Consider the following 20,528-nt stretch of genomic DNA (forward strand, 5'->3'; position numbering starts at 1 on the left):
TAATTTTTTATTTATTCATTTTTTATTTTTTTTAAATAAAAACAAGGAAATTACTAGGCCTAATAGGCGGTACGGGTACGAAAAAATCAAACAAATTATTAAATCAATTGAAAAATCGTCATTTGTTCAAGGAACTCCGATTACTTTAATCTAATTTATCTTTATCTTTATCTTTGTTTCTTATTATAAATCGTTTTCTTATTTAGGAAAGAGAACATTGACCGAGAATTCATTTATTTCGAACGAATTCATCTTATGTATTATTTATACGCCGTATTTACCAACGTGACACGAATCTAACATAACCGTGGGATCGATCATTTGGATCTATATATTCTTAGGACAAAGATAAAGATAAGATATAATATGTTATATTCCTTTTGTTGTTGAAATTGATCGGTGTCCTTGAATTTCAAACGATTTAAAAATAAAAGAATAAAAAACATTTGCCGAAAATGTGATTGTTCATATTCTTTTTGGTTTATCCGAATCATAGATAACACGCATAATGAAAGGAAGAAATAGATAAAGTGATAGAGAAACAGTGAGTGAGAGAGAAAGAGAGAAAGAGAATAGATGAAAGACATCGCCCGATCTGAGATTTTTATTGCCTAAAAATTATCCTCTTTTTATATCATTTTAATTTGAATTTTGTTCTCTATTATATTTAGCAAATACAATGTTTCTTTCACCTGGACGGTTAGCACTAGTAGTATTATGTCATGCATTTGATCATCATAAAAGTAATAACGTTTTAACAAGGATTAATTGTAAGCGTGCAACACATTTATATTTGTTGGATCGGCCGACAAAATTCCTGATAATTTAGATTATCAACAAGAAATTTATCGAACGATTCAATTACGTTACGTTACGTTACGTTAAGTTTTAAGTACACGTTCAGATGTCTCGAAGGAAAATGAATTTTAAGAACGAAATATTTTGTTTAGGAAATATTCGTTGTACCGATTAGTGATAGAATTTTCAAGGATCCTCTAAGATTAACGAGAAGAAGCAAAAACGAAAGAAAGTAAGGAAAAGAAACAAATGAAAATCATTATTTGAAGGATAGAAATAGGTTAAATATGAGAAAGGAAATTAGAAAGACGTACCCGAACCGCCGCAGTTATTGTTGGTCACAGCATCCGATCACGGAACCAGGAATTAGAACGCGGTGCTGGATTGTGGTTGGCGAGGAACATTTGGTCCATGAAGACCTAATTGTCCCCCTCCCCCGCCCCCATCGAGAACCCCCTCAGGTGGCACAACAGCCTTGTAACCCGGCTCCATGTCGTAGTCCGGCTCGAGCGCTGGATTCACTCGTCCGTGTGATTCGTCCTTGCTACCGTAAAGCCTTCCAGCTCCTGCAGCAAGGACCGCCATTTGTTCACCTTCCGCTGGATCTGGTCCAACCCGTTCAACGTCTTCCGGTATGTTTACCACACATCTGGGAATCAGGAATCAAAACGATTCGTTTTCTTTGGGATTGTTCCAGGTATATAAGTTGTTGTAGAGAATCATTTTTCTTTCGGGTTAGAATTCATTTTAATTACTCCGTTAATAACCGCGACTTTTTACCATGTTCGAATAATAATTATTATTATTATCATTATTATTATTTTAAGAATTAAATTTACATATAACTCAAATAAATGATTATATTAATATTCCATTATAAACTTCGTGAAGTAATGATGAAACTTTTGTTAAATATTTTGTTGAAAATAACACAGAATAACGTTGGAAAGAAATATAACCTATCTCAATGGCGTTTTGTACAATTTATTATGGAAAATATACGAACCTAAAGACGTCGTATCCAGGAGCCAGTCTACCAGATTCAAAAGCAACCTGCGTACCGTACGATACAAGGATCAATGTCACCAATGATATTAACATCGCCATAGTTCTAAACGGGAACATTTGCGTTTGCGTTTCTTCGTCGTACCAAGGATAATGGATCAATGCTGGTAAACCCATCAATGGTTCACCTCCACTGACCCTCACCAAAAATGCTATTGTATAAGCGGATAAGCTGCCATAAGTATTGCAATATTCCTTGAAATGGACGACCATTAAAAGTTGCGGGAAGAGAATAACATAAACCAAGTCGGAACACATCGACCATAATCCGTAGATCGAAGGTATCGTCAAGGCCATCACCGTACTCAACACACCAACTACTCCGATTCCTGCTCTCATCACCCAAATTATTTCCATCTCCGATGCCTGGTTTGACAAAAATAAAATAAAAAACAAATACAAAAATTGCCACAAATTTGATTATGTTTTTATTTAAATTGCGTTAATTGCAAAAATATCATAATATTTTTCGAACCAAAATTGACAATGACTCGATTATTTAAATATGCGCGTTTAAATTCGCTATTACTTCGATACAAGTCAATCGGCCATTTATACAGATCTGTTTTTTTGCATGGGCAACCCTTATATTGGTCGTTAGTAATGAAAAAAATGTTCATATTATAAATAACACGTGTTAGAATTAGTCAACATAATATAAAAGTTAATTCAGCATGATGTTAGGCTGATCAAATGTATCCTTTTTTTATGTATAATCCCACAACTCGATTTAACTTCATACAGTCGTATGAAAAGATATGAAAGTGATCGTTGATTATATATTCTTTGATACTCGATAAATCTCGTACGAGAAATCGAGTTTATTACTAATGCTAATCGTCATATGTGTGTTTACTAAACACATCGAGGAGGAGATGTATATATAAACCAAGTTAAGAGAAAATATTGTCCCATTAAATTCGAGGTGTATGATTTATTATAAGGAAACGTGTAAACTTAACTCACCCGCTGTCGGAAGATCAACTTGTAAACATTTCTAGCGAACATCGAACTGGCTGATAATATACTACTGTCTGCCGAAGACATAACAGCTGCCGATACTGCACCCAATCCAAAAAAGGAAACAAAATCTGGTGTTAGATATTGCAACACCATCGGTAATATCATACTTGTTTCCGATTCCGTTAATGGATATGGCCCGTGATAATCTGTCTCGTTCCAAGCTGTAACAAATATTGAAAAAAAAACAAAAATAGAAAACCAATCCCATCATTTGTCATAACACGAAAGAATGAAAATTAATTTTAATTAACACACGCACGATTTATTCTAGGCCAAGTATTTTTATTTCAGTAATTTTATTTTATTTTATTTTGTTTTATTTTACGACAATTATAGAATTAATTTGTCTCAAAATTCTAAATGAAAATTAATTTAATTAAATGACCCCTCAACAAATCTCTTCAAAAGTCGGATAATTTTAATTTAAATAGTATTATATATTTGTAATATTATCTATATGACCAGTCAATTAATATAATTTGAATGTAAATTTATTCCAAAAGTTAATGTTTTATTTATTTGATATTATTAATTATTATTTTTTCTACGAATTTTAAAGAAAATAAATTATTCTTTTCGAAGACTTAAAATGAAATTTTACATGTTGACGTGTAAGAAACGATATTATTAATAATTAATAATATATATAAATTAATGGTAATGATAGAAAATATTGAAGATGAATGATTGACCTGTTAATAAGCATTTCACCTTCGTTCCGAGGACGCTTTCACGTTCTCTTTCTCTTTCTCTTTCTAATCTTTTAAATGTAGTACAGATTTCATCTGAAAATAAGGGAAAGTGGAGCATCATCTTCGATCATGATCTTTCTGCCATTTCTATTTTCTACTCGTGGAACTATAAGATTTGTTTTGTTTCATAGAAAGAGAGAGAGAGAGTTCGTATTTGCTTCATTTTATTTCTGTTTCCTTTTTGTTTGGATTTTTTTTTTTTTTTAAGAACAAAAACATTTTTAATACACCATTTAAATTATTTTACATTTTTCTATATTAATTTCGAAGAATACGAAAGATAATTAAGTTTTACTCCGATGTTCGAACATTTTATAGAAAGTTTTAAATGATAATAATTGAAAAGAAAAAAAAGAAAGAAAAAAAGAAGGAAAGAACGAAATGAACGTTCTGTTGTTGAACGTTCCAGCGGATCATAATAATTTCTCACGTGCCGATGATCATTCTATAAACACACATACACACTCACACACACACGCGCGCGCGCGTACGTACATCCTCTGTGAAAAAAATAACATCGAACACGTTGCGTTTTGTATAAAATAACTGAGAAAGTTCCAGCTGTTTCTACGAAGATATGATTTCACATCGTCACCGTAACGAAATTAAACATCTGACGTTTGATTTAAATTCCTACACTAAAACTAAATTTTAACTTGACAAATATAAAACGTAACATGATAAATAAGACAATAAAGAAACATAATATCCCCCCCCCCTTTAATTCGGTCAGAAAAAATTCAACAAAAAATATTAAATACAATTAACGTATACATATTTCAAATGGAAAAGAAAAATATACAAAAAATGTAAAATTGATGAACTACGACGATGGTAGTAGTAGTTCAAAGAAATAATAGTAATCAATAATAATAAATGATTAGTATACCACTCCACTGGCAATTTTCGTTTTTGAACGTTAATGGAGTTTCGGATAACGATATACAGGGTGTCGGATTAGTTCCAGAACGTTGTCGTGTTTCACGTTAGTGGTCGAGTCGCATTACCACACCCTCGTTGATTTTCATAAGATAGAAAGAGATAGAGATAGTGATAGCACATGGACAAGGTCCCACGGTATTGTACACGTTTTCGGATCCTTCTAACTCGCCCTCTTAGTCTAGTCACCCTATTCTCATCCCTACTTCTCATTCCTCATTCCTCATCCCCATCCTCATTCCCATTCCCCATCCATATCCTCTTTCCCCACCCTTTTGTATTCACGAAGCTTATAAATACCAGCAGTGCCGGGTGTCGTGGTAGCAAATGTCAAGTAGACTCCTAACGTAAGGGATGACGAGTATACCAGATCTAATTCGAACCCCCTCTCTTTTATAGATACAGAGGGTGGAATCTTTAACAACAACAACAACAAAATTGTCTACCTCTCGTAATTACATCTAACGATATTCCAAAATTAAGGGATGGTTTAATGATTGCATTTGTCACTATTGTTTTACTACAATTATTGACATTTTTTAAACCTAATTTATTGTAAGTATTATTCTCGTTTTATTAAGACCGATTTAATTTAAAATAATTTATAATAATTTTGAAATATTGTTTTAGATTCGTACGTGTACTGATTAATATTTTTCAATTGATAAAACACTGAAATGATTTTCCAAATAATGTATAATAACGACTCCTCCAATTTAGATCACATTTGAACAATAGGATGAACATATTTGAAACGAATTGAATATTTGAGTACTTACGTGTTGCCTTAGCTATCGCTCCAATGAGAACAGGTGGTATAGCCATGAGTATGCATCCGAAAGCAGCAACGTAACTCAAAACTTGTGCTCTTCCAGCTGTTTTAGATGAAAGTACTCTCTGGAAATAGACTTGCCAAGGTATGCCACCAAATATCAGAAGTAACCCATAATCTATGTAATAAAAATACTCGTCGCTTTTGACCTCGCCGATCCAGTCAACTTCTATGGAACTAAGTGACTCTACCTTTGGGTTGGACCAGGCAAATGGAATGCACATCCACTTAAACATTCAAATAAATAATATTTCATTTATTGTTAGATTTTTTTAATTAATAATATATTTGGTTTTTTTTTTCTTTTTTCTCTCATTCTTTATATTGATCTTAATATTTTATAATTCAATGGTAACGTGCAGGTATCTGCGAATACTTTGAAAAAGATTTCCTCAATGAAAAGGATGATATACCCTCCTATATCTTCCCCTTTGAAGAAAACCTACTCTTCAGTATGTTGCAACCAAACACGCTCGTCGGACACGAAACAGGATGATAGGGAGATAGAGATAGGGATTTGATTTATATCTCGATTAATTATGGTTAATGGATGATCCACGGAAGAAATACTCTTTGCGCATTGAATAGAACTCTCATTTTTTTCCTAAGATTATTCTATTTATTTCTATAAGTATTTTTATTGCATTCTGAAAGAACCTTTAGAAACATCACGACAATCATTTCAATTTGATTAATGAATATCTTAGATAGAGCAAAAGTAACATTAATGCTAATCTGCAAAATTCAATGTTAAAGTTATTTTTTAGAAAAAGAAAATTCGATTTTATCTTTTCAGTGATTGTTACACGCGTAGGAATAACATATTGTTTTTTTAGATGTATTACTATACCAAAGACATCGTCGTTAATGATAATCGGAAGGATATGTGTCCTGGAAATAAGATACGTCGACTAGAGTCTAGAACTCTTGATAAAAGTAGGTCAACACCTACGCAAACACCTACACTTGAATCTACTACCACCCACACACGTTGAATTTGTTAATACAAATACTAACATAGAAAATAACAGAGGCCTCTCACTCTGTCTCTCTCTCTCTCTCTCTCCCTCTCTCTATTTGGCTATGTATGTGTGTGTGTGTGTGTGTGTGTGTTATCGATCCATTCAAAAAGAAATATAGTTGAGCATTTTTGTGGTGGTTAGTATATCTATCTACTTTGATACTTGACAAAAAAAAATGAAAAATTCTTGAAGAAAATGACTTGCGCGAAGATAAATTTTCTCTCTTTTGTGTTTTATTTTAATTTTTAATTGTATTTATTTACCAGTCCGATGAAAATGCAGAAAAGTTGGATGACGTCGGTGTAGGCGACAGAATAGAGGCCGCCGAAGAGCGTGTAAAAAACTGCGATGCAGGCGCTTAGAATGACTGATGCACCCTGATCCATGTCAATGATTACTGCTAATGTGGCACCCAAAGCAGCTAGAATACCTGCTGCCCAAAATACTTCGCCACATAGAGCAGGAAGAAATAAAAGACCACCCATTCGTTCCCCAAATGCATCTTGCAGCGGATCCAGCATAGTGATGTACCCCTGTTGTCGCATCTTGTTCGCAAAGAATATCCCACCTGTCATAAAAAAAATCAATTTCTTCTTTAATCAGATGATAATTCATCGGGCCAAGTTATGAAACTTAGAAAATTCCGCAAAATTAATGAAACAACATGAATTATATAATTCGTTACTTTTTATTAACTTTTTTTTTACTTATTCGAATAAGGAGGTTCAATTTTAGGAATGAAAACCAATTTAGGAAGCTATTTAAAAAATGTCTTGAAGATAATTATAATTCAAATATATATCCGATAGAAGATTAAGTTAATTCTTAGCTTTTAAAATTACAAATCGTTCAATTAAATTGTATCTATCAAACTTGGCCCAATTTATGTTATACAATAGTTTGCAATAAACCCAAGACAGCTGCTTATAGACAGTTAGTTTTCCGAGATATAAGTTTAATAAAAAGAAAGAAAGAAAAGAAAAGAATGTGAAAAAAATTAGTGAAAGAAACTCTCGAGACATTTACAAATAATACAAATACACGGACACACGTATACACAGACACACAGAGATATATATATATATATATATATATGACTGTGTAAAGAAAGTGAAATGTAATCCAAGTTCAAGATGAGTAAAGACTCACCAAAAATAAGACTCAGAGCGTATCCGAATGGTGCTTGACACCAGACCAGGCCTTTCGTGTAAATGGCCTCTGCTGTCCCGTTGATGTAACCTCCACCTACCCATGTTGCTGTCATTGTAAAGATCCCAACGAATAAGCCGATCGAACGGCCAGCTAACATGACCTCTTCCTCGGAGTCGTTGCCAGACTCCTTTTTCCTTGCTGCCCATATTCCAACGCCTAATATCAACGCGTAAAACAATATAATCGAGATCAGGCCAGCGATGTTGATCATCTTTGGGGTGTACGGCTCCAACGGCGTATGTTCGAGTTGACGAAAACGGAGGTCCCACAGACTTCCTGACCGGTCCGATTTCGGAACGTTTGGATACCTTTTTAAGGTTAACAATAATAAATAGGGTTTGAGGGTTGAACGTTCCTAAATAAAAAAAGGATTGGAAAAATGAGCACGGGTAGAGAGAGACCTTTGCTTTTCCATCGAATTAAACATTCTGCGTTAAACTTAAGTACCTAACTAAATATGTGTATGCATGCATACTTTAAAATCAAACGCGTTCAGTTAACCGTAAATATAATGTTTAAGGGTTAGAGTCAATTCGAAATCGGTCCGTTGAGTTAACCCTCTGATCCAATTAGTCCCGGGTCTATACTCTAATCGTCGGGAAGGAAGGAAGGAAGGAAGGAAGAAGGTTCGCTAGTGGACGGACCTTTGGAGAACGGGGATGAAAAAGATCATAGCCCTGAGGATTGTCAAGGATATCATCTTCTGAATGATCAATTAATTGATCTCATTTTAATTCCTAAGATATTAAATCAATAGAAATACTAATAAATCGTGTCAAACGAGTACCTTATTCAAATAAACTAAACGTTTATCGAAATGATGTGAAACAAATGGTTCGTTAATTATTGGCAATGAAAGGGGTAAGAAAAGATGAAGATGAAAAAAATGAGATGTACCTCTGAAGACCCCTAGGAGTACAATCACGCAGCAACGGGGGACAGCCTCAAACGGGCACCGGCGGCATGTCCCGTTGGCGGTTCTTCCAAAGGGCCGACGACGACGGCGGATTGGGGTTTGGGGGGCAGCAATCACCCCACCGGAGCGAGGTCTTCTGGGAGGGGCTGTTCCTTGTCCTAAACGCGAGGCCGCCCATGGGCGCTGATGGCCATCGATTTTTCCTCGATTCACCAAGTCCTCCTCTACTTCTCTGCGCTAATGTCTCTTCGCCCTTCGGAGACTTCCGTTTGGTACCGCCACCGATCACGATCGATCGGTACAACGGCACTCTCTCTGAAAAATCACAACTCACCCGTTCATTCTTCGTCACATTTTTCAACGACCTAAACAACCTGATTCACATGAACATGAACCCCATTTGCAAAAAAAAGAAAAAACAAGATAAACGAACCCATAATATATGCATAATATATGCACGCATATATTACTTAACATCGTAATTACGATTCTATCATAAGACAGTAAACAAATCCTCTCACTTCCCTCTCCCCGTCCAGAAAATTAATCCCAAAAAATGTTACTTACCCAGTACTGCTGAGGAAAGTTCTACGTTCACGATCACCACAATCAGTAACCCTGTTACCAAGTATCTCAACACTGTTTTATCGTCATGTTTGATCAAACACTTTAACACGATACTGACGGTCAACAAAATTCCTTCTTCCCTTTCCTCTCTTTCTTGTTAGAAATTTCAATGTAACTTTCAGATGTTCAATTAAATATAGAATAAGAAGTAGATGAAAGAAATAAATAAAGATATTAAGAATAAGAAAGGATGGCGTGTTAAGATGAATTGTTTCCTTGTCGTTGTCCTTTAATCGGTGGTGGCAAAAGGAACTGTCCCTGACTGTCGCGGAGGCCACCCCGTACTGAACGGTCGGTGGCTCTCTGTACGTACGGAAGTCCATACGCTGATATTGATTCGGTCCGCGTGACGTCACACAAGTCGACATTTTGCCAAGAGTAAAGGGTAAGGGGGCGCGCGCGCAATACTCATCTCTCCCTCTCCTTCCTCTTTCTCTTCCTCTCTCTGGTTTTCTTCATTCCATCCCTGTTTCATATACGAACAAGGCTCTCCTCTAAAGCCCTACCACCAAACCCAACTTACCGAAGGAGGCGTGGACTGTGAGTGAAAATTCACGAGTCGGCGCTCAACGGACAACCAGCAACTACGAAACAACTTACTATAGATATATAGAATATATTTTCTCATTTCTAGGATTAAATCTAGTCAAATTCGTAACGTTAGATGATGCAATTGCTATACATTTCGATTATTTATAATTGTAATTATTTTCTTTTCTTTTTTTCACCATTTAAATTCCTTTTTTTTCTCATGGATGTCCTTTTCCGTACGAACAATTTAAATTTATTTTTTTACTTTGTTTAAAAATATTCAATAGAAATAATTGATCTCAGACACGGTTCCTACGTTGGACAATATATATCTACATATCGGTTTTATTTATACGCGTATAATGATCAATTGGGTATTCACTTTATTGAGTTATCATAGTATTAGGGTGAAACAAAAGTTCGCGCATTTTTTTATTAATATTTCTAAATGTCAATTTTACAAATGCAATCCATCATGCAGTTTATAACACAATTTATAACGCAATAAACGCAGGAACTTTTGATTCATCCTAATATTTGTAATGTTTGAGAATTATTCGACAAATAATTTTGGAATTGACAAGGTCGAATTTTTTACTGCCACAACCAGTACCCCCAAACCGATTAAAGTACTTTTGATGGAATTTGAAATATCTTTCGATATCATGGATAAAACTTCTCGACGGTTAATCATTGACAATGCTGACGTCAGAAACATCGAAGGCTGTGGACGAACGGGAAAATCTATTAATGGCTAACATACGATAGTGTTAGTGCCGTTGTATGCCACCTTTCTTCTTTGTTATAGGTCACTTGAGAATATACCTACTGAACATTTAAATTCATATCAAACGGAGCTTTCTTTTTTGCTAACTAATTACACGTTTTGAAACACCTTAATCATATTTGCCAATTATCTATCTAACAAAATGAATCTTCTCGTTAGCTTCTTCTACGGGAAAAGAAAAAAAAGAATAAAACGAATTCTCTTCGTTTCCTTGGATACTTTAAGAATAATATTTTGTATAAAAAGGGTTAACCTGATCGAGTTCGCCAATCATGCTGGCTTATGAACATGAATATAATCGTTAGCTTTTGTGTAAAACAATAAATATAACTCTCTCTCTTTCTCTCTCTCTGTGTGTACCTATCTCCTTTCTATCTCTTCAAAAAATGATCGATATCACTTGACCCACTCTATTCAATCCACAAACACCACCCGTATGCTCGTTTTCCTTTAGCAATATATTACATTTTTTTCTTCTACCGACATTTTAAACTAACGTTATAGTGGGACTAAACTTTCGAGTATACTCGAAGATCACAAACGAAAATATCTTAACATTTGCGAATATTAACTCTAAATGGTCGTTCATTAAAAGGACGGAAATAACGAGTCAGTTTGCAAGAACTAACATAAAAGGAAAAAGAGAAAAGGGTGAAGGGATGCTAAGGGAATAGGTAAAAAGATTTCATTCGAAAATAAATATGATAACAATTTTATTTAGACTTTTTTTTCTTATATTCGATCCATTCAAAATTTATCAATTACAATAAATCCGTGAAAGAAAAAAGATTATCGTGTCGAAACATTACGGTGATGATAATTGCCAGCATGGTACGCATTGAGCATTCTCGCGGGTGTCGCAGAATCCAGTTTTCTATAATAATAAAAAAAAAGGGAAAAGAAAATCACTATAAGTATGTATATCGATGTAAGCTGATGAAATTATTGAAGAAAAAAGAAAAGAACAATGTGATTGGCCTTGATTCGCACAAGGTATTATCAAATTTCTAACGATAACGATTAGAAAAGAATATGAGATATATAAAATAGAAGAAAAAAATGTTAAAATAAGAAGATAAGATACAATGTTCATTGACACATTAGGAGTATACATTAGCAAGAGTTATTATTATAAAAAAATGAATGAAAAAAATCGTTTTGATCGATTTATACAATTAGGGTATTTTACGTATCTACCCTTGACAAAAATGTCGTGTCAAAGAGTCAAGCAGTTACGCATTCGACACCAATATGTGAATTGAAAATTGGCACGTGTCAGGTGAAGCACCCGGGTTTTACAATGGACACGTGTGCAAGTGTGCAACCGACCACCACGACTACTACTACAATAACTACTACGACGACGACGACGACGAGTACGAGAACAACGAACACCGTAACTAGATACGGTGAAAGCACCGCGAGTTCCAAGAGACTTTTCAAGGGTGACTTTCGAGGTCGTGACTTTTTACTCGGAGAGGCTCGTGCCACGCGTTCGTGACGTCGAGTCCTTATAATAGGGAACCGGTTCTTTTTTTTTCCTTTCTTTCCTTCCTTTTTAATATATATGTTTGTATACGTGTATGCGTATATGTATGTGTATATAGTACGTTTGAAACGTGATTAAAGCGAGACATCGAACATTTCGTTTTTCTTTTTTATTTGGTCAATATTTTTTCATTATCTTCTGATAACAAATTCCAATCCAAAAATTGTTAATTGATTTATTTATAAAAATAAATGTATATATACATATATAATTAATAACTTATTAAATAATATATTTAATATCAATGAAATATGTAATTATATATAATTGTTAAGTTATATTATATACTGACCGAATAAACAACATTATCATAATTAATTTAATAATGTTATTATGTTTGAATGAAAACAACTAATTCGTAATTAATTAAATAACGCCGATATCAAATAAATATTATAAATTTCTTTTTTCTGTCAATTTTTTTTTAATAGAAAATTAATTAATGTAAATATGAAAATTCTTTTGCAGACTCAAATATGAATGATAAGGCTGATATTTTATTTTATTTATAATATAAGGATAAAAAATTACCTTGTTGAAGACTAAATTGTCGGGACAAGTTTCAATTCGTCGTTCAGCACCGCAAGAAATATATAACAAACAATCCAATGGATAAGGCAAATTAATTGTTTCCTTGCCATTATTTTGTGGACATTTAGGGGTCTTGCATTGTTCAGAAAGATTTTCTTCGGGTATTCCCAATGGTGGTGAAGCGTAGGTCGCTATAGCGAATAATAAAATGCATAGAAATGCAAGTAGTTTCATTGTTATGGTTGCTATTGCTGTATCTGAAACACAATTTTATTAATATTTTATTATTTAGATTAATTATTACTATAATCAAATATAATATAATATATGATTATAATTGAAAATAATAATAGTTATAAGATTTACCTTTTGATGATGGGGTCTCAAATAACAATTGTACTGATTACAGAAAACCAATTCTAACGATTTATATAGACAGTTAAGTCGCATAATCGAAAATAATCAGAATATAACAAGATATGATAAAAGATATCTTTATAACATTTTTATCATACAACAATGCTATTCTCTCTTTGATATTTATAAGAATTGTATTTTATCTGTGAGAAAGAGAGAGAGGATTTAAAAATTGTTTAAACAAACAATCCTCAATTGAATGTGGAAATTAATAGAATCATTTGCAATTAACAGCATCGCATTTGATTTAACACGATATTACTATAAAATAAATAATATATTCTTTTTGTTTTAATTAATTTTCATATACGACGAAAACACACACGCAACACATTGTTATAATTAATTCAATAATGTTACTATACGGAACATATGTTAGAATGAAAACACTAATTCATAATGAAATATAACGTTGATATAAAATAAATATAATAAATTTTTTTTCATGATCAATATGAACACATTAATAAATCAACGTAATAATTTGTACTTTTATTGTACTGACTTTTGATATGAAACAAAGTTTTAAATTTAATTGATTAATCGATTGAAAGGAATGTATTTTTTTTTATTATTAAAATGATAAGTGAGAAAAAAAAAGAGAGGATGATTATTTTTGATAGAAGAGCATCGATGAATATAAAATTAGGTCAAGAAGCATGACCTCCATGTCTCTGTTCGGTTTGCATCTTTTGCACGAGCTTCTCAAGGGTCTTTCTCTCTCTCTCTCTCTCTCTCTCTCTTTCTTTCTTTCTTTTTCTATCTTAGACTTACCACTCAATTACCCCCACGACCTATGAGCTTACAAGACATACTTCAAAGAGCCTATACCTTACTTTCGTTGAGACGTATCTCGTATCTTTCCACACTCTGCTGGACCCTATCAGCTTTTTTTTCTTTCAAGGATAACGAGCCACCTACTCTTCTCTAATTTCTTTCTATTTTTCATTATAACATTTTCCTTTTTTGCTTTTGTTTTATTTTTTTTTATCATTACATTTTTTATCATTACTACAATTCCATTCCAAATTTTTATTGCAATTTCGTAATTATTTTTTTAATTAATATAGCCTAATTATTAAACTTATTTTTCTAATAGAATTAGATTGCAGACAAATTAATTTAAATCGTTATTAATCGCACGAAAAGTTAATATTAGTGTCTTTAATATACGTTAATAACAATTTTTAATAATAAAATTGTGTTCGATGGTTACAACGTTGATAATACTCTTAATCCTATCATTGAATTGAATTTTATCTTGATAAAAATTTCGAGAAGATAATCACAATACTCTGTCTAACGATACTTTAATGAATTTAGATTTTTATCTATTTACTAAGATTAATTAATATTTATTATTAATTCCGATAATATAACGTTCGAGTGTGTAGGGATTATTGTTTTTCCTTTCTATTATATCTACTTTACTTTTGTTTCTTTTTCTTTTTGCAAATTATAAAAAACGAGATTATGATTAATTTTTATTATTTAATTATTTTTTTATAAATAAAAAAAAGTATTGTATTGTCATCTTCCAAGAGGAAGTATTTAATTATTTTTCGTCGGTATTGTTTAAAGTTGATATCAAAACCTATAGGGTAGTGAAAAGAAATAGGTTAATCGTTCATATTGTATAAACAATAGATAAATATTTTGTAAATAATAATTTTGTTCTTTTAAATATATTCCCTGCAGGTATACCAAGCTTACTGTCATTATTTTCAAAGTGCGCTTGCGCCTTGAATTTGTGATCGTGCATGTGTATAACATATCTCCCACTCATGACGTCGTCATTTCATAATTATTCAAAGTGTAATAATTATTTTCAACTAATTAACGATGAATAAAAGATAATTAATTAATGAAAGTTGAGGAGTCAGACAAACAAAAAGTCAGCAATTGATTGAAAACAAGAAACAATAGAAAACTTCAATAGTTTGCTTAGAAATGAGAAAAAACGTTTTTGTATTTTCAATTATTAATAACTAATTAAGTAATTAATTAATAAAGTGTACAATTAAAAATAATTATTCATTTTTTGCTGGTGTTTAGGTTCTATGCCGACTTTTCTACGGTTTTTCTTTCAGAGATTTAGTATCGTGCTATCATCTAGCGATCAAAATAATAGGTAAGCAAATTTTATCGATACGATTGTGTTCCTATGTTATCGACGTTACCGACGTTTTAAATCGAATTCTTTGTTACCTGCGAAGGTAAATGATAAGAAAATAAGTTTTGTCAGATGTCGACACAATCTTTAAAAATCAATCTATATGTTATTTTTATTTGATTTAATTACAAATAATAATAATTATATTAATTTTTGTTTAACAGTATACCTTTGTAATTACAAATTATCTCTCTGACAGACGTTGCTTAAACAAAATGAAGAAGAATATTACTGAATTAAAAACCTTTTATTCTTAAAGTATAAAAAACGAAAAAGAACAAAAGAAAAGAAAAGAAATCGTAGAGAATGGAGCCTGGTTAAACGAGTTTTGTAATCCACTTGATAGAAGAGGAACAAAACGAGTTTTGAAGAAAGTCGAAAGGATGATCCTCCTCTACTTATTCGTATAAACATTCGAAACAATAGACAGTTTGTTTTATTTTTTTTAATTCTTTTTTTAATGGTCAAAATATCTTATTTTTTATTGAACGACTAATATAAAAATGATTATATGCGAATATGAAAGAAGAGGGAATATTTTAAAGAGGTAAAGCCGTTTTATTTTCTTGCAATAAACGCAATGCTCGTAAAAATGCACGATAATCAAATCCGAGATTGCCAGCTCTCTCGATAGAAAAACATTTGTAAATTACATCTAATTCTCGGCTGCTAATCAAATTCAACATTCCTCTAATAGACAAAGCACGCATCAAACAATTCTTCGTAACGGTGCCTACATTTTCTTTATCGTAATCCTACGAACAATTGAATGATTAATCAACATTTTTATTTCATTTGATTTATATGTATATATATTTTCTTTTATTTGGATAAACCAATCAGGTACCAACCGCAAAAAGTTCTTCCAAATTTGTTTGTTTAATTGTACACAATTTGTCCATCGATTGACTTAAAATATATCGTTCGTCAAAATTAAGAAATGTTCTACTGCTAGCTTCTGAAGGAATATGTTGGATTGGTACAATTAATGGTGCTCGTTCCAAACTACCCATAGCCACAGCTTCTTCTACGCATTCGGCAAATCTCGCGTAATCGACAAAACCTGGTCTTTGATTTAATTAAAACAGAAAAAGAAAATTGACGAGTTTAATAGAAAAAAATGTGATTATATATATATATTTTAATTGTAAAACGTTAATCCTACTTCATAGGAGATTTAAAAATCTTCGCTATAGTATCGACTTCGGTGGAACTCAAATTACAACGAAGTTGATCCAATCCCCGTACAAAATCCGCCATTGTTATATTCAATTCGTTATGTGTATCGTATTGTTTAAGAAATTCGGATACCTAAATGAAAATGAAAAATATAATCGCGTTGATTTAGAATATGATCGAAAATATCAGAATCATTTAGTATCAAGATATTTGGTTTAATAATTTACCTTGATTCTTTCACGCACAACCTTGGCCTTAATTTTTGCCAATACAAGGACAACGTTAGTTTCATCTTCAGTGCCAGGTTTCGATACTTTCTCGGCATTAACTTGAATTTTTTGTTTAAACATTTGATCGTAAAGTGGTTGAGTTATTGGTTTGGCTTCTAATTCTTGTAAAAAAATAAAATAATTGAATCCCAAATCGTCGTTGTATCTTTGTTCGAGTGCTAATTCCTCTTCGGGTGATAAAAGCACCGCCGCCGTAGATAAAACTTGTCTCATTTGTGCGCGCGAAACGTGACCGTGATTATGTCTTGAGAAAAAAAAAAACAAAAAAATTATAATTTCAACCAATTAATCGTAGCACGCATATATTTTTACATATCTTAGATCGATATAAATTTGTCAAGGTCTCTCTCTTTACTTGTCGTAATTTTGAAAGAATTGTTTCAACAAAATCCGTCGTTCCTCGATCCTACGCCGTACCTTTAGCAACGTATTCTCGCATAATTCTCTTATAGTTTTTTTTTCGCATTGCCAATCAGTCGTACCACGTTTAACAAGTTCCTCAACTTCTTTCGGAGGAGAAATTACTTGCAAATTTGGCAATTTTTCCAATTCCTTAACGGTGAAAACTTCGAAGAATATTTTGTTAGAATTTGTAATAACAATTGTATATTTAATTAATCGCATATAATTATCGTAGCACGGTACGATTCTTAAGACCGTACGTACGGGGTCTTTGAATGAACGGCCCATATATGGATCGTTTTAGTAAAGAAAGAATTAAATTTAACTACCGTACTATATTTAAAATAGATTCTTCCTAACGACCTTTACATAATTTAATTTAATTTCTTTTTTTTTATATATATATATATAAATAAGTGATTTTTATTTCAGTTCCCAAATGGGAAATACACTTGAATATACCTTGATTTATATCATCCTCGAACGTCCTCCAACAAACACGATCAGGATCGTTAGGATCTTTGTACAATGTAATCAACGAACAAATATCTGTCTCAGCAATGTAAAGTCTTCCTAAGGATGAAACTTGGAGAGCATCTAATCCTCTTCTGAATTGTGACACTGTTACTTTACCATCGTTCAAAGGATCAAAGTCCTAAAAATGATTGATTCAATTAAAATTTAATTTTAAGACTTTCTCTTTCTTTTTTCTTTTTTTCTTTTTTAATATGATTATTTAAATTATCAAATTATTGGTACCTTGAAGAATTCAGAGATGCGGATTCTATGCTCAAATATGTGTCTCTGAATTCGTCTGATAACTTCCGTCAACGACATATGTTCTTTTCGTAATTTCGTCACAGGATGAAACACCATTTGTTTCCCAAAAACACGATTTAAGTCAACCTTGCCAATTTCTGGCCTTGGAAGTTTCGGTAATTCTGCAGTTATCACTCGGCCAGGAAATTGATCTAATAGTTTCTATTAAATCATTCAAATTCATGTTCTTTTTTTTTATAGTAGAAATATAATTAGATAAGAAAATTCATGCACGTTCTAAATGATAGAATATCTTAGGAACAGCAGGAACTTCCTTGGTCGTCATTTTTCCTCTCTCTTTCTCGTTAATTATTAAATAATTATTTTTATTTTTATAATTTGCTTACACCGGAAAGATCAAGCATCCCGCATCTTTCCATGTAATCTTGTGCCTCGCCAATGGCCTTGACGAAAGCAACATAATTTATGGTATAGGAATCCTTAGAAAATCTTTTAACCAATAAACAAAATTCTTCCGAGCCGAGAACAATGCCGAGAAATTTCAATACTCTGCCGAAATGTGCATAAGTAACGGTACCCACATTCTTTGCTATCTATACGAAAATATTAATCTTCTAAATTATTTTTCAATTTTATTTCTTTTTTTTATTTTATTTTTTCTTTCAATGATAAACATAAACGTTAGATAAATTGTTTTATCTATTTTAAGTATTTTTTCCTGATAAAACGTACTAATTCGTAATCTTGAAAGTATGGCCTCAAAACGAGCTTACGCTTGTTGACCAATACAGCAATCCGAGTGATTATCAAAGACAACTTTCGAAGTTCAGTAGAACTCAATACATTAACATGAAGTGGATCTTCCCATTCCAATCCAGTTACGAATGGCTTGTTCCCACTAAAATCAGGAACTGCAAACGACTTTTCTTTACATTTTAATTTTTATATTTAAGAATGTGTTCTAATTTCGTAACTTTCTCTTTTCAAAATTTGTTGTTAAAGGTTGAAAATATTATCTATTTTTTCTATTTCTAATGAAATGGAAAACTTAATCTTTCGTTTCAAATAAAAGAGAATGATTTCAATAGAATTTTGAAAGAAACATCAGTTGTTCCTTTTATAAAAAAAAAGAAGAAAAGAAAAGAAACTTTGGTAGGAATTTTGGAAATCGCATTGTAGGAAAAAATTCTTGTCATACTTGAAAAGAAAAAAAAAATACTCAATGGGGTGGGAATGAGGAGAGGGAGAGGGGAACAATTTGTTGTGGATAAATAAATTTTATTATTTTTCAAACCGAGATTTTTCCTCCATCGTGATCTCGCGACACATTTGTAAAAAATTATTCGTCATACCGCTGTCGTGAATGACCTCGCAAAATTGCCTGTAAAGAATTCGTCCATCTTGTACACGAAAATAATCAGCGAGTTCGCATATTTCTTTATCAGATAAGCCGATAATTCCCTTCAGTGGACCGCATAAAACTGAGACAAATTTAACTTCTGCGAATGTAGAATTTATTACAATTATTTTTTAAATCTTTAATTAGTATTGTCAAATAATTTTTGGCCAAGTTATACTGAAAGCAGCTATCTCAAATAAAAACAATTTAGTTTTAATATTCAAAAAAAAGAAAAAAAAAAAATATTTGAGTATTCGTAAATATATATTTGTTTGTCCTACAATCTTAAAATGAAATCTTCAATGAATCACAAAATTCTGGGATCCTTGTTTGCCTCGTGTTTTCGAAATTGTTCGTATAACTTGGCACTATTGAAAATTTTATTACCTGAAATCAAACTGTTGTTTTCGGGATCTAAGGGTTTGTAATAGTCCCAAAGATTAAGCCCCGTACGAAATATCGCAGCACGTATTTTATTACAAGTACGCCAGACATCCTGTAGTTTTAGGGCCTACGAATACACACACACACGTGTGTAGTAGCATGAGTTAGTGAATAGTGAAACGTGCTAGCATAAAATCTGCTTTAGTCCAAAGTCCCTCTTTCTGCTTTCTCCCCTTGTCCATCTCCCTTCTTTCTTCCCCTCTTTCTGTCTTTCTTTCTCTCTCTCTCTCTCTCTCTCTCTCTCTCTCTCTCTCTCTCTCCCCTCCTCATTTTCACCGACATCCTATTTTAGGAATACACGAGGGGACTAGCCCACCTTCTGTTCCTCAGGCATTTCGATGACCTCGGTCTTTTCCTTCTACACGTTGAAATTTTTCCTACAAAATGGTGAAAGCGTACAAACAATTTTCATGAACACTAATTGAAGTTAGTTACAAAAATTAATCGTTCGATTAGCTTATCGAACTTAATTAAATATCGATTAACTTTCAATTATTTGTTTATCATCAAATAATCCTAAAATTTGAGCAATTATTTATGGTATAATTTAGTAGGGGAAAGAGGACTTCTTGTTAGTCATTAACTAAAAAATTCGTTTGTGTCTTTCTTTAAATTATAATAACAATAATAATAAAAATAAAAAGAGAGAAAAAAGTAATAAAAAAAATAAAGAAGTATTCGCATGCTGACGATAGTTATATTGAAATGTAGTAAATTACAAAATAGTATATCATTTAATACGATACCAACACTACCGTATTGAACAAACATTTTTTCACTGAAACATACATGTATGCATATATACACATGCATACATACATTAAAGTTTACACTCGTAAGAGTCGAATATTATAATCTCC

At 32.3% G+C, this 20,528-nt stretch overlaps 3 protein-coding genes across 3 annotated transcripts; all 3 read right to left on the minus strand.

Moving 5' to 3' along the window:
* Nucleotides 1–9,499, minus strand: LOC106786525 (high-affinity choline transporter 1). The gene is made up of 8 exons (XM_014748001.1): nucleotides 9,127–9,499; nucleotides 8,541–8,874; nucleotides 7,581–7,951; nucleotides 6,695–6,999; nucleotides 5,357–5,636; nucleotides 2,830–3,047; nucleotides 1,805–2,229; nucleotides 1–1,447 (listed from the first exon to the last, which is right to left on the minus strand). Exons 3-8 carry the CDS (start codon nucleotides 7,852–7,854, stop codon nucleotides 1,165–1,167), a joined length of 1,785 nt encoding a protein of 594 aa, XP_014603487.1. The 5' UTR covers nucleotides 7,855–7,951; nucleotides 8,541–8,874; nucleotides 9,127–9,499; the 3' UTR covers nucleotides 1–1,164.
* Nucleotides 9,500–11,201: 1,702 nt separating this feature from the next.
* LOC106786467 lies at nucleotides 11,202–12,985 on the minus strand. The gene is made up of 3 exons (XM_014747879.1): nucleotides 12,951–12,985; nucleotides 12,585–12,841; nucleotides 11,202–11,378 (listed from the first exon to the last, which is right to left on the minus strand). Exons 2-3 carry the CDS (start codon nucleotides 12,816–12,818, stop codon nucleotides 11,310–11,312), a joined length of 303 nt encoding a protein of 100 aa, XP_014603365.1. The 5' UTR covers nucleotides 12,819–12,841; nucleotides 12,951–12,985; the 3' UTR covers nucleotides 11,202–11,309.
* A 2,685-nt stretch (nucleotides 12,986–15,670) lies between these two features.
* On the minus strand, nucleotides 15,671–20,213 carry LOC106786514. Its single transcript, XM_014747983.1, has 12 exons — nucleotides 19,985–20,213; nucleotides 19,612–19,735; nucleotides 19,178–19,324; nucleotides 18,558–18,736; nucleotides 18,212–18,418; nucleotides 17,805–18,026; nucleotides 17,508–17,700; nucleotides 16,999–17,209; nucleotides 16,581–16,887; nucleotides 16,340–16,485; nucleotides 16,026–16,242; nucleotides 15,671–15,929 (listed from the first exon to the last, which is right to left on the minus strand). Exons 1-12 carry the CDS (start codon nucleotides 20,000–20,002, stop codon nucleotides 15,714–15,716), a joined length of 2,187 nt encoding a protein of 728 aa, XP_014603469.1. The 5' UTR covers nucleotides 20,003–20,213; the 3' UTR covers nucleotides 15,671–15,713.
* Nucleotides 20,214–20,528: the final 315 nt, after the last annotated feature.

Source organism: Polistes canadensis, unplaced genomic scaffold (assembly GCF_001313835.1).
Source record: "Polistes canadensis isolate GaletaPanama2010 unplaced genomic scaffold, ASM131383v1 scaffold_75, whole genome shotgun sequence".
NCBI lineage: Eukaryota > Metazoa > Arthropoda > Insecta > Hymenoptera > Vespidae > Polistes > Polistes canadensis.

Coding starts and splice junctions, on each gene's coding strand:
- LOC106786525 (XM_014748001.1), bottom strand. CDS start 7,854: ATGATCAACATCGCTGGCCTGATCTCGATTATATTGTTTTACGCGTTG. Junction 3,048..5,356: donor AGCGATAGCTAAGGCAACAC/GTAAGTACTCAA, acceptor TATTTGTTACAG/CTTGGAACGAGACAGATTAT. Junction 1,448..1,804: donor CCTGGATACGACGTCTTTAG/GTTCGTATATTT, acceptor CCTGATTCCCAG/ATGTGTGGTAAACATACCGG.
- LOC106786467 (XM_014747879.1), bottom strand. CDS start 12,818: ATGAAACTACTTGCATTTCTATGCATTTTATTATTCGCTATAGCGACC. Junction 11,379..12,584: donor ACAATTTAGTCTTCAACAAG/GTAATTTTTTAT, acceptor TTATTATTATAG/AAAACTGGATTCTGCGACAC.
- LOC106786514 (XM_014747983.1), bottom strand. Junction 17,210..17,507: donor CGAGGATGATATAAATCAAG/GTATATTCAAGT, acceptor TATTCTTCGAAG/TTTTCACCGTTAAGGAATTG. Junction 16,243..16,339: donor ATTTTTAAATCTCCTATGAA/GTAGGATTAACG, acceptor ATTAAATCAAAG/ACCAGGTTTTGTCGATTACG.